The sequence below is a fragment of the Desmodus rotundus genome, chromosome 11, assembly GCF_022682495.2.
Source record: "Desmodus rotundus isolate HL8 chromosome 11, HLdesRot8A.1, whole genome shotgun sequence".
NCBI lineage: Eukaryota > Metazoa > Chordata > Mammalia > Chiroptera > Phyllostomidae > Desmodus > Desmodus rotundus.
The window spans coordinates 2,378,038-2,393,173 of record NC_071397.1 but is presented as its reverse complement, the minus strand read 5'-3'; the positions used below and the strand labels follow the sequence as shown (position 1 = coordinate 2,393,173).

General features: G+C 61.3%; 1 protein-coding gene across 1 annotated transcript in view; it reads left to right on the top strand.

Moving 5' to 3' along the window:
* Nucleotides 1-15,136, top strand: part of GRM4 (glutamate metabotropic receptor 4) — a 91,774-nt gene that overhangs the window by 60,593 nt on the left and 16,045 nt on the right. Inside the window, exons 4-6 of the mRNA XM_024557919.3 lie at nt 1,762-1,916; nt 4,074-4,214; nt 14,911-15,111. Of these exons, the coding sequence (XP_024413687.2) occupies nt 1,762-1,916; nt 4,074-4,214; nt 14,911-15,111 (497 nt within the window). The remainder of the gene's footprint in view (nt 1-1,761; nt 1,917-4,073; nt 4,215-14,910; nt 15,112-15,136) is intronic.

Here is a 15,136-nt window from a genome sequence, read left to right as displayed (position 1 = left end):
CCCCAGCAAACATTGCCGGGTCCCTTCGGGGATGGAGGGGGAAGTTCTGGAACTTCACTAAGGCCTCAAAAGCCTAAGGACCAGCTCTAATGGAGGTCACTCAGGCAGCCCGGGACCAGGGGTGCCCTCAGAGGCCACCTGACATCTCTGAGCCGAGCACAGACGTTGCTCCTGCCTCCCTCACAGCTGGTGTGTGGGTTCCTTAATTCCCCATAGGTCAGCCAGCTCTTGGAGGGGCGACATAGGGGCTGAGGGACAGTGGAGGGGTGGGACCCCTTCTGAGCTCCTTTTCCTCACTTCAGTCACCAGTCCCTGTACTCCTGCCTCCGGCTCCCACCCCACAGCCCAGAACTAGTCAGGTCTCGCACCCCACCCAGATGTGCCCCCACGCCAGGGCTCCCCCACTCAGCTCAGGTGGACCCTCAGCTGGGAGGGACGGATGAAGGCCCCTGAGGGAGTGCGAAGGGCCTGGCGGCTCTAGGAAGTGTGGTGGGAGGTGGGGGCATTTCTGGAAAGTCCACATGCATTTCTGGAAGCAAAGAGAAGTAAAAATAGACCCAGGTGACTTTGCGGGGATGGAGGCCTGGTCATTTCTGGTGGCAGGATGCAAGCGGGTATTGATGGGGCTGTGGGTGTGGGTTCTGAGAGCGGCCGCACCTGTGGTGAGTGTGCCCTGGGTAGGCGTGGGGGGCAGCAGCAGCAGGCTTGGGGGTCTGGATACGCTGAGAGAGGAGATTGGAGGAGGGGAGGTGTGGGCTCTGGGGCCTGGAAGCAGGTTTTTCCCAGGCCGCCCAAGGCTGTCTCCCAGTCGGTCAGCTTCTGTGCAGGCCCCGCCCCCAGCCCAAGCCCTGGAGTTGTGTCCTGGCTCTCACCCATGGGAAGGGCCTGGCCAGTTTTTAGTATTTTGGCCTCTCACTTGCTGTGTGATCCTGAACAAGCCGCTTGCCTCCTCTGCGCTCCAGTGGAAGGAGCGGAGTGGGGGGAGCTTCTCCCAGCCCTCCCCGTTTTTCTCCTTCTCTTGGTAGCAGATGTCTTTGAGGGCCACTTAGTTCCTGCACCTTTTAAGCGCTGGCTGAGCGCCTCCAGGGTATGGGCCCTGGGCTGGGTGGGCCCCAGGGCCCCTGGTTGAATGAAGACCCCTCTGCAGTGGGGGCGGCCCTTTGCAGAACCCGGCCTTTGGCACAGAAGGAGGTGGGGTGGGAGGGCACAGCTGACAGGAGAGCAGTGAGTGCAGAGGGGTGTGTGTAGGCAGATCTGAGAAGGGTTAAGAGATGTGGGCGTGGGTTTAGGGTGAGGGTGGCTTGAACCTGAGAGGACAAGGGTCGGGCTGTTGTAATTCTGGGAGCCTGGTTCGGACACGGGCAGGTATAGACCCAGGGAAACAGGTGTGGTCTTTGCAGGGACAGATGTGGCTCTAGGAGACAGGAGTGAGACTGGGGGACAGGCAGGAGTTAGGGGTCCATGTGTGGTATGGCTCAGAGGGGTACCCGTGGGCCTGTGGGCAGGTGTGGTCAGGTGTGGTCAGGGGCAGAGGGAACCGTGGACCTGGGGGGACAAGTGTGGGTGCTGAGGCAGCGGTGGGCCCTGGCCCATGTGGGCTAGCAGTGGGGGACCCAGGCATGGCCTGGGGGACATCATGGGCTGTGAGGGGGACTGGTGTGTGCCTGGGGGGTCAGCCGACGGCCCATGACCGGGTACAGCCAGAATGGGGGCAGTTGCACGCACAGACACGGCTGGGCAGGGCGGCTGTGTGTCCCACAGGCGTGTGCTGGAGGCAGCTCGGAAGGCCAACCAGACGGGCCACTTCTTCTGGATGGGCTCGGACAGCTGGGGCTCCAAGATCGCACCTGTGCTGCACCTGGAGGAGGTGGCGGAGGGCGCTGTCACTATCCTCCCCAAGAGGATGTCCGTGCGAGGTAGGCCCGCGGGCCCTGACGCTGCGTCCGCTACTCTCTCCACCACCCTTCACATCGTCCCTACCTGGTCCTTGGTACTGTCCCCTGTCCCACTCCCTCCGTCTCCCACCCTCATCTTTCACACTCCTCTGCCTTCTCCCTTGGCCCGCAGCCTCTTTGTGCTGACATACTGGGCTGGCCCTTCTGGCCACACTCAAGACAGCAGGGTGCAAACCAGATTCAGGACTTTTCTCCCTCCCTCCTCAGATATTTTTGGGTGTGGGAGACGTGTGGCACATGCAGGAGGCTCGTTTGTCAAGGACGCCCCTTCCTCCCCATAGGCACTGATGCCTCCTCCCTCTGGAACAAGGCCCTCTGCTACCTTCCTGCCTGGAGGAGGCCCTCTGCTAGAAGGGGCCGGGAGCAGCCAGCAGGCCACGAGAAGGGGGTGCTGGGTGGGGCAGGGAACTCCCTGCAGACCCTGCCTAGGGCCGGCAGGCCCCGGGTAGTATTGGGGTGGGGCCTGCCCTGCTCAGCATGCCTTCCTCTGGCAACGGAACCCCCAGTCACCCTGGGCAGGAACAGACTGCTGTGGCCAGAACCTTGCTGTGGGATGTGAAGTGCCCATTAATGGCCTGATTTGCCAGGCACCTCACTGTCCCCTCCCCGGGGGAGGCAGGCTCCTGGGGCCTTCTCCCCTGCTCTCTGCTCCATTTGATGGAAAAGCCAGCAGACATCTGTCTCCAACAAACCTTCCAAGAGACGGAGGCCTGCGCAGGGGCGGGACTTGCTCAAGGCCAGACAGCAGGGTCCTCTGTTTACCCGGAGGCGGAGGGAGCACATGCAGCCGGCACAGATAACAGCAGCTATGGCTTTTAGCACCTGTAAGTGCTGGGCCCCTCGCAGGCAGGCATCTCCGTTAGTCTTCCCAGCAACCACACGAGACCCTGTGCCCCACAGTCGTTAGGTGAGTACTTGGCCCTGTGACCCACAGTCGTTAGGTGAGTACTTGGCCCTGTGACCCACAGTCGTTAGGTGAATACTTGAGGCTCGGAGAGGTAAGTGACCTAGTGGCTACTGAACTCAGGACTGGCCTGACAAGTCCCCCCGCTCTCTGGACATAAGCGAAGCCCTTAGAGCAGGGGCTGTCACGTGAGGGTGCATTTGACCCTGAAGGGACATTTGGCAATTTTTGGAGACACTTTTGCCTGTCACGGCTGGGGAGTGGTGCAGCTGGCGTCTAGCGGGTAGAGGCCAGGGGTGATGTTCAACAGCCTGCAATGCACAGGGCGCACCCCTGCCCCCCAAAGCATGATCAGGCCCGAAGTGCCAAGACTGAGCAATGGCCGGTGCCCACCAGTGCCAGCGTTGCTCCTGCTAGTCAGACAGACAGTCACCGCGCCGCCGCTGGGACCCTGCCGTGGGCAGGAAGCTCCTCAGTGAGCCTTCAGGCCTCCAGCCCGGCCCCAGCAGCTGAGTCAACTGGGCACGTCACACGGGACAGTCATGGATGTAGCAGAGGCACTGCGCGGGGAGAGAGGGCGTTGCTCACCCACCAGCCTGCCCACCCCGGGACAGGGTTTTCTGGGCTCAGAGCAGAGCTGGTGAGTCCCCGGGAGCGCACAGAGGGGGCGGCTGCATCTGTCAGCGACGGGCAAACGCTGGACGCGCAGGGAGGAGATCCAGCTCCTGGTCTTGCTGTGTGACCTGGGGCATCCCCCGCCCTCTCTGGTTCGGGCTCCTTTTCAGAAGCAGAGAGCTCAGGTGCTTGCTGGTTGGGGGACCCCCCCCCGCCCGACACCCCCCCCACCACCACCACCCCAGCCTCTCTTTGCTCCAGTCTCAGGGCCTGCAGGCGGCTTCTTCTCAGAGAGGCCTGATGTCGGCGTTTCGGTAGTAAAAAGACGGCAGAAACAGCCACGTCGCACTTCTCTTACATTAAGGCCGCAGTTGTAATATTACGGTGCCTCCCCCGGGGCCTCATACAGCTCTTTTCATTTAGAATGAAATGAAATGCTCCCTATTTTGTTTTTCCACTGGGCCCCGGATCAGAGGATGCGCTCTTCCCTCCCTCCCTCCCTCCACCGGAGGCATCTATCTCTAAGCCTGGGGGATGCGGGAAGGATGGGGGCAGGTGGAGGACGGGGTCCTGATACCCTGACGTCCGGTGCCCGCCAGGCTTCGACCGCTACTTCTCCAGCCGCACGCTGGACAACAACCGGCGCAACATCTGGTTTGCCGAGTTCTGGGAAGACAACTTCCACTGCAAGCTGAGCCGCCACGCGCTCAAGAAAGGCAGCCACCTCAAGAAGTGCACCAGTGAGTATACTGGAGCGCGAGGGCGGGGCCTGGGTCCAGCCCTGGGACTCCGCCTTAGGGGTGGGGCCAGGGTGCGGCCCAGTAGGGTGGGGCTGTGGGGGAAAAGGCTGTGGGTGCTGAATAAGGTGGCAGATACTGCAGGGGCTGGAGTCTCCAGGGTCCAGGGTGGGGAGATGGGCTGGAGCCTGAGGGTGGAGTAGGGGGCTCAAGGGGGTGGGGTCAGAGGGGCAGGCGGGCCAGTGCGGTGTTAGACTTCAGAAGCCTCGAGGGCTCAGGGCGGTAGAAGCCTCTGTGGTGTGTGGGGGCATAGGCCACCTGTGACCTGCTGAGTGGGGGAAGGCAGAGGTGCCTTCGAGCATGTGGCCACCTTGGGTTCATCTGGAGCCTGCAGAACTGAACAGATCCCAGCTGCCTGTGTCGAGTCCTGGTGCTCACGGGTCTGAGCACTTTCCCGAAACCGTCTGTAACCCCTCTGATGCCCTTGGCCACTCAGCTAACGCCAGCTGGACTCCAGGACGTGCCTGGCCCTGCTCTAAGCACGGCGGACAGAGCAGAGAACCAGAGTCGGAAATCTCTCGGAGTTTTTAACCACAAGGGGAGAGCAAACAAGATCAGTGTGCGAGTGTAGACTGTGTCAGGGAAGAGGGAGGGTGTAACATTTGAGCGGAGCCCTGGAAGGGCAGGGGGTGAGCCACGGGAGGACGGGGCAGTGGGTCCGTTTTGCAGACGGAAAAACAGGCTCAGAGAAGGTAAGTGAAGAGACCATTTCACCTATGGAAGGTGGCAGAGCAGGGTTCAAACCCGGTCTGAGCTCTAGGCCCCTCGGTCCCCTGGGGCTGCCCACACGGTTTGGATGTGGGTCCTTGTGTGCTCTTGGTCCGGGCAGCTTTGCAGCAGGACCTGGCCTCAGTGGCGTTGGGGGCTTCTGGGTGCCCCTCAGCCCGAGAGGTGCCTGTTCAAGGGTCGTGGCCTCTCTCTTATATTCTCCTGGACTGACTGGTGCGGCTGGGGCAGAGGGCCACAAGATCAGGGGCCACTGAGCATGCTCAATGGATTGTGGGCAGTGGGGTGGTCCCCAACTGCCGGGGTGGGGAGTGTGCCGCTCTCCGGTGGTCACTCAGGACTGTGGGCACCCCCTGGGGCCCGCACAGGCTCCTCTGCGGGTGGAGGTGGCAGTGTGTGCTGCACACTTGTGTGTGTGTGAGTCAGGATGTCTACGGGAGAAGAGGTTGTGTGGGCGTGTTTGTGTTCCTAGGTGAGCTAATAACCAGAAACCCCCCTCTTCACTGTGCGTCTGTGTTCTGGCCACTGAAGACGCCAGTCATTTCACCTGTGCAGTAACTCTGGGGACTGCTGTGGCCCCGTGTTATCCAGGCGGGTGTGGGGCGTCAGAGAGCCCGAGCACCGTGTCCAAAGCTGCACATCGAGGGCCCTCCTCCGGCCGTGGTCACAGCAGAGGCACGGGAGGTCCAAACGGGTCTGGGCGTGGGGCCGCGCCCTCGTGAGTAGGGTGAGCACGCATCCTGTTCATTCCTATTTTTTTTTCGAGGGGGGGGTGTGCAGTTGTTGAGAGCATCCCAGTTTGTTCTCCGAAGTGCCCACGTGGGGACGGAGAACTGTATGGCCCCCCGATGTGGATCGTCAGATGTAGCTTGGGGATGGAGACGGGTGAGATTGGAAGTGGGGCACGATGGGGAACCGTCCAGCCTCCGGGGGGCAGGGGGCTCTCTGGAGTCACCTCTCGGTCTCAGAGAGGCAGGCGGGAAGGCCTCGGTCTGTCTATGGGGACTCTGTCCCGACTCAGTCCTCAGGTCAGCATCCAAGAGCATGTCCTCACTGGGCTGGTGGACCAGGCAGAGGGGCACCTCGAGCCGCCCTCGGCGGGTGTTTGGGGGTCAGGGGCGTGCAGCGCTGCTCTGTGAGCCTGAGGCAAAGTCTGTGGCCTCTCTGGCCTTTGCTTTCTCATCTGAGAAATGGGAGTAATGGCGAGCTAGCCTGGGGGCTGTCTTGGGACAAGTGAGAAAGCGTTATTGGAGGCATGTTGTGAACTGTGAATTGGCGGTTCTGGAGCCTGGCCGTGCATGAGAATCACCACAGAGAACCTGATGGGGGGGCCTGGGCGGTGGTGCTTTTTAAAACCCCCCAGGGGGGTTTATGTTTGTTTCGGGCTGGGAACCTTGAGTGGGAGCAGTGCTTCCTTCCCCAGCCTTGCTCACACTGGGTCACCTGGGGACCTTTCAAAGCTACGGGCGCCTGACTGCCACCCCCAGACATTCTGATCGGATGGGTACTGGATGCAGGCCGGGCATCAGGGTCTTCAGGAAGTGCCCCAGGTGGATCCACTGTGCAGCGAGGTGCGGGTGGCTCAGGGAGAGGTGGGTGGTGGGAGGGAGGACAGCATGCGCCCCAGGCAGGAGGGGAGGCAGGAACCAAGGGGCAGAAGGTAGAATGAACCTGGGGCTGTGGGGAGGAGTGGAAGGACAGCACCTGGCAGCTGACCTGGACCCTTCTTGCTGCATCTGACGTCCCTGCAGAGACTGGTAAGAGTTCTTGTGTGGCCCCAAGGCAGGTGCAGTGAGCCCGTCCATCTCTGGGTGAGGTGAGGAGCGGAGGTGCTGCCGGGAATGTTTGTGGGGCCTGAGACCCACCCTGGGAGAGGGTCAGGCAGCCCGTGGCCCTGCCCCGGTGTGAGCTGGTCCCCTGGGAGACTGTCTTTGGACAGGAGGACTGGGATGACACTTATGGAGGACTGGCTCTGGACTGGGCACCTGGGAGGGAGGGGCCTGGGAAGGACTCTGCCTTCTCCCTGCTGTGTGACCTTGGACAAGTTATTTAACCTCTCTGAGTCTCAGAAGCTGGTCTGTAGAACAAGGAGGATAACACTCATCTCAGTGGGCTGCGGGGAGGGTTGGAGAAAAGTGCGTGCAGAGGCTGGTTGAGTAATGACGCCTGTGAGAGGTGCTGATGAAATGCTTGTCGGCGCTGATGTACAGAGCTGGTGAGAGGGAGGGATTTACAGGCTGCCGGGCACTTCAGCAGCCCGAGTCTGCTGGTTCGGCTATGGCAGCTGTGGAGCCTGGGTCCCGAGGGTGGGTGGTGTAGGCAGTCACAGGTGTCGCGCCCACTCACAGAGGAGGAGACTGGGGCAGGTTTTTTAACATCAGCGCGCTGGAGAACAGGTAGAGCTGGAGTCCTCCCCAGGCCACTCCTTTGGGCTGCCCCTCTCTTGTCCTCAGCCAGCTCTGTGTACTCTACCTACTGCCACCCTGTATCCAGAGCCTGGCTTCCCACTCACCTCCTCAAGGATGCCTGCCCCCTCCGCACTGCCGGCCGTGGATCGGCCCACTGTGGTCCCCTAGATGTGAGCAGTCGGCCTCTGCCGTGTCCGCCCACAGGCCTTGCCTGCCCTGCCCCAGGTCTCCCAGTGAGCAAGTGTCACCTTCTGCTGCCTGACAGCGCCCCCGGCCAGCAATGGGCCTGGTGGCCTTCTGAGAGGACGGGGGACCCTCGTACCCTGGGGTGTTTTACTTGGGAAGATTGGATCCATCCTTCAAGGCTGTCTTCAGTTGAATTTCCTCCAAGACAGAGATTTGAGAGCAAGTAGTTTATTTGGGAGGGGATCCCAGGAAACAATGGCAGGGGAGGGAAGGCAGCCACAAAGGGTGCGATACCAAGCAGGCTACCACGAACCGGCTGGGGCTTTACTCCCCTGGGGCTCTGGGGACAGAGGAGCATGCTTTCCAGCCAACCCACTGCACATGCTCGGGAGCCGGGGAGTGTAGACACCACCTCCCGGCAATCACTGGGAGCTCTCCTGGAGGGTGGCAATTCCTCAGCACCCCAGCCTGCTGCCTGCTGGGGCAACGAGGCCTTCTGTGACCACTGAACGTCTCAGAGGAGTGGCCGAAGCTGGCAGTTGGAGATGGGGCCAGTGTGTCTCAAAATGGTAAGGAGGAGGGGGATGGGTGGGCACCCATTCTTTCTCAAACATATAGCTATGAGAATCCTGCAGACTTGGGTGTGAGTCCTGGTGCTGCCACTTCCTAGCCATGTGACCTCGGGCAGGTCACTTCACCTCCTGAGGCCTCAGTTTCCTCATCCCCTCTCCTCACCCCCAGCCCTATCCCCAGCAGAGCTGCCTCCCTGGTGGTTTCTGGGAGAACAGAGGGAGGTGACCTACAGGAAGCATTTGCAGGTGGCACATGGACCACCCTCACATAAGCGAGATAGGGGTCACTGAGCGGGCATCTCTGCAGCTGTCACAGCCTGTGGGGGGCCGGCGCCTGCTCCCTCCCCCCTGTCCTGGCCTCCTCCCTGGGAGCTCTCAGAGCAGGGTTTGGGAATAAAAGCTGTAAACAGGGCAGATGTGGCATCCATCTTTTTGACAGCACTGCCAGCCAGGTGACGGCTGAGCAGAGGAAGGCCCGGTTTATGAGGAAATAGGGGAAATTGACTGCTCGCCGCGCCCGGGGGCCAGGAGCGCCGAGAGGGAGGCAGCTGCGTGGCAGCTGGGGATGTGTGGGAGGGCGCCGCTCACCCAGCCTGTGCTAATAGCAACCACAGCAGCAGGAGCTAATATTTATATGGCATTTACTCCTCGCAAACTCCGTTCTTGTGCTTGGCACTTAATCCTCACAGCGACCCGTTTTACAGATGAGAAAATGGAGGGATAGAGAAGTTAAAGACTTGCCCAAGGGCACAGGGTACTAAGTGGCAGAGCTGAGATTTGAACCCAGGCTGTCTGGCTCCAGCGGGGTTTTGCCTTGGGCCAGCTGATGTCCTACCCCCAGGGCCCTCATGGCTATTCCAGCCTGGCTTTGAAGGACCTTCTTACCTCCACATTCCCAAAGGAACCCCAGGAAGCCTCCTTCCTGAGGAAGGGAAGGAAGACCACCTGCGGTGAACTGCCTGCTGTGTGCCAGGCCGGGCTGTGAGTTAGAGGAACTCACCTTCACTCCAGCCATCAGCCAGGTAGGGCCCAGAGGGGTCCTGGGCCCTAACCCTCATTGCTGCTGTTCCCTTCAGTTTTCATCCTGGGGTCAAATTCTTGGGGATCCACAAGAATTATTTTTCTCCCAAGGGGCCTGTGGCCAGCGGAGGGCTGCAGAGCCCTGGGCTAAACGGCCACATCACTCAGAGCTGGAAGGAGAACATTTGAGAGGCAGGAGCCCACTGCTTCTGGGGACGTCCCTTCTCCTTCCTGCCCCTGTGGCGCTGATCCCATCTGCCCCAACCAGCCATCCCCCAGACACCCAGGCTGGCTCTGTGTTCCCTGGGCCAGGAGCTGGCGGAGAGCTGAGGTCCAGTTTCGGGGACAGACCTAGGGATGGAGGGGGCAAGGCTGAGCTGTATAGAGGTACCCCAGACTGGAAAGCAGGTGACTCGGCTGAGGCTGAAAATCAGGGGGAGGGGCCCGCAGAAACCGAACGTGCTGTGGGGCAAAAGAACAAGTGTGCGATTCTGGACGAGGGCGAGCCTGCCGTGTGACTTCCAGAAGCGCCCGGGAGGACAGGGCCCGGTGGGGCCTGGCCTCAGCAGCAGCACTTGAGGTGCACTCAGAAAGAACTGCGTGCTTCAGGGAGGTGACGGGAGGAGGGCTTATCCTCAGGTGGAGTCAGGAAAGAGGGGAGTGGCCAGGAAGGACAGCGCACCAGCTTTCTCCCATCTGTACACGGGCGCTGAGCTGACCTGGGTCCCCGTTTGTGTGTGAGTGTGTGTATGAGCGAGCGAGCCAGAGGAGGAGTGTCCGGGAGGGGAGGAAGAGTTTGTGGGTGAGGTGTGATGCTGCGTGTTTCACCTCTGCACCTCCTTGAATCCTCCCGGGGGCCTTCCAGGTGAGCGAAGCTGTCCTGAATTTGCACGTGAGGGAACTGGGCTCCGGGAGACCAGCTACCTAGCCTGGTTCCTATGGCTGGTCCGCAGCAGAGCCAGAAGTCAGGGCAGCTGTGTCTGCTAGGTCTGCCGCACCCGGGCTCCCTCTGGGGGGATCCGGGGACCCTCTGGCCCGAGGAACAAAAGCCGATGAGTATTTGTACATTTGTATGTGAATGTGAGCTTATATACGTGTAGACCTGAGGTGTGTACACATACCTATTTTGGGCGTGGCCAGTGCCCCCGGTGCCCCCAAGTCCCTCGACCCTCACCGTCTCTGCTTTTGCCAGCGGAGTCAGTGCCTCCGGGAACGGTCCTCAGCATAAGGCTGGCAGGGTGGGCTTTAATCCCCTTGATGGGACAGCGCTCTGCCAGGCGCCCCGCAGTTTCCAGGAGGTCCCCGGCAGGACTGGGCCGCACACTGGTCTCAGCTGCTCTCCCTTCCCGTCTCACTTCCCCACGCCCACTGGTCTCAGGTCAGCCCCCCACGTAAAACACTTGCGTTCACATCCTTGTCAGGACCTGCTTGTGGCGCCTCTCCGCCGGACAGTGGGTGAATCTGAGTGACCGCGTGTTTGTGGGAATGTCTTGCTAACTGTGTAGCTGTACATGTATTTCTGTGTGTTTATAGGTACATTGTGTTTGTGTGTGCGTATGTGGACAGACATGTACTCAAATACATGCATGTTCACGTGTTGCTAGTCTGTGTGTATAGATGGGAAAGTGGGTGCGAGTCTGGTTGATTTCATGTCCTGTGTGAGGGGCCACATCACATACGTGTGTGTGTGTGTCGAACTTGGGGGGGATGTTGCGCTGGGCAAGGTGAGTTGTGGAGAGGTGAAGGGGAATCAAGAAGGAGCTCCGATTATTTCAACCTCGAAAACCCATTTCAATTACAATTTATTAACCCGCAGACAAAGGCCGCAGTCACCGTAGTAACCACAGCTGTGGGGTTTTGACGGAGAAAATCCTCTCCTTTCGTCCCCTGGCCGGCTGTCACCGTGGCAGAGCTGCGCGCTTCTCTGGCTCACTGGGCCCCGGGACACAATTAGGACGTCCTCAGACTGGTGCTGCCGTTCGTCTGGGGCTTGTCTCTTCCGCTGTCTCTCAGAAACGTGTGTCTGTCTTGCCTCCTCCCGGGACTGCAGTGTCCCTGCCGGGGCCCGGGGTCCAGCCCCCCCCGTGAGAGGGGCCCGTGAGAGGGGGTTTTCTGACCCCTTTCCCTCCATGACCACCCACCTCCTCTAGCCCCGCAGACGAGGATCTTAACTCCTGGCTTGCTGTGGGGCCCGGGGGCTGGGCCCTCAGGGTTTGGTGTGTGTGTTGTGTGTGTGTGCGTGTGTGTGTGTGTGCGCGCGCGCCCGCACACCTGCAGAGCGCATTCCCAAAGCCTGGTGTCCTGTCGGAGGTAAAGGTCTTTTGCAGGCCCCCGCACTGCGCTGGGTTCTCATCTGTAGCTGGGGCCAGACTTGAGACAGGAGCCAAGGACCAGGAAGTGTCTTAGGAGTTTCTGGAAGTCCACGGCTGGCACCGTGACCGCTTGGGGTGGAGATTTGGAGGGCCCACAGGCCCCCCAGCCCTTCTCACAGGAGGCTCCCAGGCAGAGGCAGGCTTCCTGGTGTGGGGGTCCTCCCGTGGGGTCGCCTCACTGCATTGTCTGCAGTGAGGCTCTGTGACCCCCGGCGAGAGCACTTGGTCCAGGGCCCGAGTGGCCCAGGAATGGATGCTTTAGTGGAACCGCTGCGCAGGGGGACCCCTGGGGAGACAGAGAGAGCAGAGGCTGAGGGCAGCTCAGCTGGGGAGGTGCAGCCAGGGCCCATCGGCCGGGTGTGTCCTTGGCCTTGGGAGAGAGCTGCCTCCTTTCTGCAGTGGCCGCAGCCTCCTCCCCCTCCGTCCTGGTTAATAATTCAGTTGAACTGAGGGGTGATGGGAACTGCAGGGGAGCTGATTTTACCTCCTTCAGGCTGCAGAGGGCAGGCCCTGGGGGCTGGGGGAGCAAGTGTGGGGTCCAGGGAGGGGGCTTTCCAGGCCACCCTGTCCCAGCCCCCTCTGTCGCCCTTTGAGGACAGGATCGTGCCTTGCATTTCTCATGGTGTTTAGAACCTTGTGACCAGCGGCCTGAGACAGAGGGCAGGCTGGCGGAGCTGGAAAATTTGCTTTTCACGTTCATCCTGTCTCTGTGCCTTGGCCTAGAAATAGCTTCTCCCCTTAGCAAAGCTCTGCTGGCACAGAGCTCTGAGGCGGGGTGGGGCTTAACACGTCTTTGCACCCTGGTGTTTAACAAACTTCTGTGGCACTTAGCAAGCACCTGGCCTCTCTCTGTGACCTGCCAGGAATGTTAGCCCATTAGCTAGCTCTCCTAGGGCCCCGACCCTGACCCTTTGAGACAGGGTGAAGGGTTCAAGGTCACACAGCTAGAGGCGTGGGTGGAGCTGGGGTTCCAGCCCAGACAGTCCTGTGCACACACAGCAGGTCGCGCACGGGGGACTTAGCTGACCGATGAGAGCCAGGGAGGCAGCCTCGGAGCCCCACTCCAGCCCCGAGGCCACACCGTGAGCTGTGAGCTCTGTGTGGAAGGAGCAGAGCCTCCCAGAGCCACCTGGGTGTCCTGTCTGCCCCAGACCATCCCATCTGAGCGCTGGTGCTGGGCTCTGACTCGAGGCAGGGGGATGGGAGGCAGGGTCAGCCCTTGGTTACAGGATCTCGGTGGCCAGGGCAGGGCTGTGAGACGTGCCGTGGAGCCCTGGGTAGGCAGGGCTCGGTGTCACTGGGTAAAAATGCAGGAACTGGGGAGTGAGCTGGGGACTCCCAGGGCCTAAGATCAAGGGATGGAGGGAGGGAAGGGGCGGGAGCTGGGACCGCTCATCCTGCCACCAAGAGACCGGCTGTGTGACCTGGGACTTCCCTCCCTGGGCTTCAGCGTTCTCATCTGTGAAAGGTCAGAATTGGAGCAGATGGCCCCTACGGCCCTGCCTCCCTAGCGTTGGGATTCCAGGACTTCTAGCGTCCACTCAGCAGTCGGTGAGTGTTGTCCTGAGCTAGGCTGAGAACGGGCTGGGGGCCCGGCCAGCTGAGGGGTGACATGCCACAGCCTGGTTATCCTGCTTCCTGGGGGAGCGGCGACTGATCCTCCAGGTGTGAGGGGATTAGATGGTGGAGCAGACCAGAGGGACAGCAGTGCGTCCCCGGCACCCCGTGTCTGTCTCTGAGGGATTAAGCGGGGTGGACACAGTTACCTCAGGCGTTCCCGGGGGATCACGGCCTACTGCGGTTCTGGCCCCCTCACAACAGGTGCTGGAGGCTCAGGCCAGTGGCTCATAGGGCTGGGTGGGCACAGACGCAGCTGCTCACCCCGCTGCCCGCTGAGAAATTACCTTGGCAAGGTGTGGCACTGGCCCCTCACACAGTGGCCTGGGGTGGGGGTGTCTTATGAGGGGTGATTTCCAGCCTTGTAGGAGGCGGCTGCAGCCTCAGCAGGGAAACTGGGCTTCTGTGGTGCTCCGTTCATCCCCCTCCCCCTGCCACCCTCTGCCCCCATCCCCTCTCCTCGGAGTCCCTGCTCCCTCTTCTCCTCCCCTCCTTCCTTTCCTGCCCCCTCCCCCATATCCGGCTCCCACAGCCCCTCAGGTGCCGTGTGGGGCACAGGCTGGGAGCCAGAGTGCCTGGGTTCAGATCCAGCCCTGCGTGGTCCTGGAATATCGCTGACTCTTTTGCGCCCCGATTTCTTCGTCTCTGTAGTGGGGGTAATTCCTCGTCTCAGCCTTGTTTTGAGAATTCACCGCGTTAATAAACAAAGAACTTCGAACAGTGCTGGGCGTGGAGAAGGTGCGCAGTAGAAGTGAGCCATCCTCATTCTTCACCACTGTTACCAGGGCCCAGGCCAGGAAGCACCCCCTCCTCCAGAAAGCCATCCCGGCCTGTCCCCTCCCTCGGGAACCCCTCGTTGCGACCGCTTAGCACAATAGTGACGTAGCAAGGTCACCTACTCTGTTCAGGTGTGTCCATACCTCATCTCACAGCACCTCTGTGGCGCGGGGCTACGACCCTCTTTTACTGGCGGGACACCAAGGCCTCGGGCAGCCCAGGAGCTTGCCCAGTACAGAGCAGAGCCCAGGGGGTGCGGATGGGAGGCCAGAGCCCTGAGGCAGCACTGCGGTTGGCAGTGAGAAGGGGCTAGGGGTGTGTTCCCCATTTTGCAAAGTGTACTCACCCTGGCTAATGGGGAGGTCACTGACTTGGGGGAAGAGTGGGTGGGGACAATGGTGACTTCGGGTGTCTGGGGCAACTAGAGGCCATTGAGGGAGGACATCAGGGAGCCTGGGCCCTGAAACCTGAGGGACTGCCGTAGTCTCTCAACCTCTCTGGGCCTCACTTCCCCACCTGCACTCCATGTGAGGGCAGTGAGCTCTGGCTGCAGCCACTGCCCGGGGTGTGGGGGCCGCTGCCCTCAGTGGCGGGCAGAGCTCTTGTCCTGGGGACTTCCCAGCCTGCGCTGGGCCTGCTGCTCCCACGATTATCCTGGGCCAGGTGGGGGCGAAAAGGCAGGCACCCCAGCCACCGGCGACAGTGACAAGGGCATCTGCCCTGGCCGTTCTGGGGCCTCTGGGCACAGGGTGCGGGGCACAGAGGTGAGAGCAGCCGGCCCTCCCTTCACCCTTCGGGGCCCCCAGGCGCCTCCACCGGACCATCTCCCGGGGCAAGCCGGCTGTGGGCTGGGAACCAGGAGAGCTGGCCCACGCAGGCGCTGTGCCTCCTCCGCTGCCCCTGGCCCTGCCGGCAAGGGTGCTGGGCACTGCGAGCGCTCACTCCAGGTGTCTGGTTGCAGACCGCGAGCGCATCGGGCAGGACTCGGCATACGAGCAGGAGGGGAAGGTGCAGTTTGTGATCGACGCCGTGTACGCCATGGGCCACGCACTGCACGCTATGCACCGCGACCTGTGCCCAGGCCGCGTGGGGCTCTGCCCGCGCATGGACCCCGTGGACGGCTCCCAGCTGCTCAAGTACATCCGCAGTGTCAACTTCTCAGGTGGGAGCCCGGGATGGGGCACCAC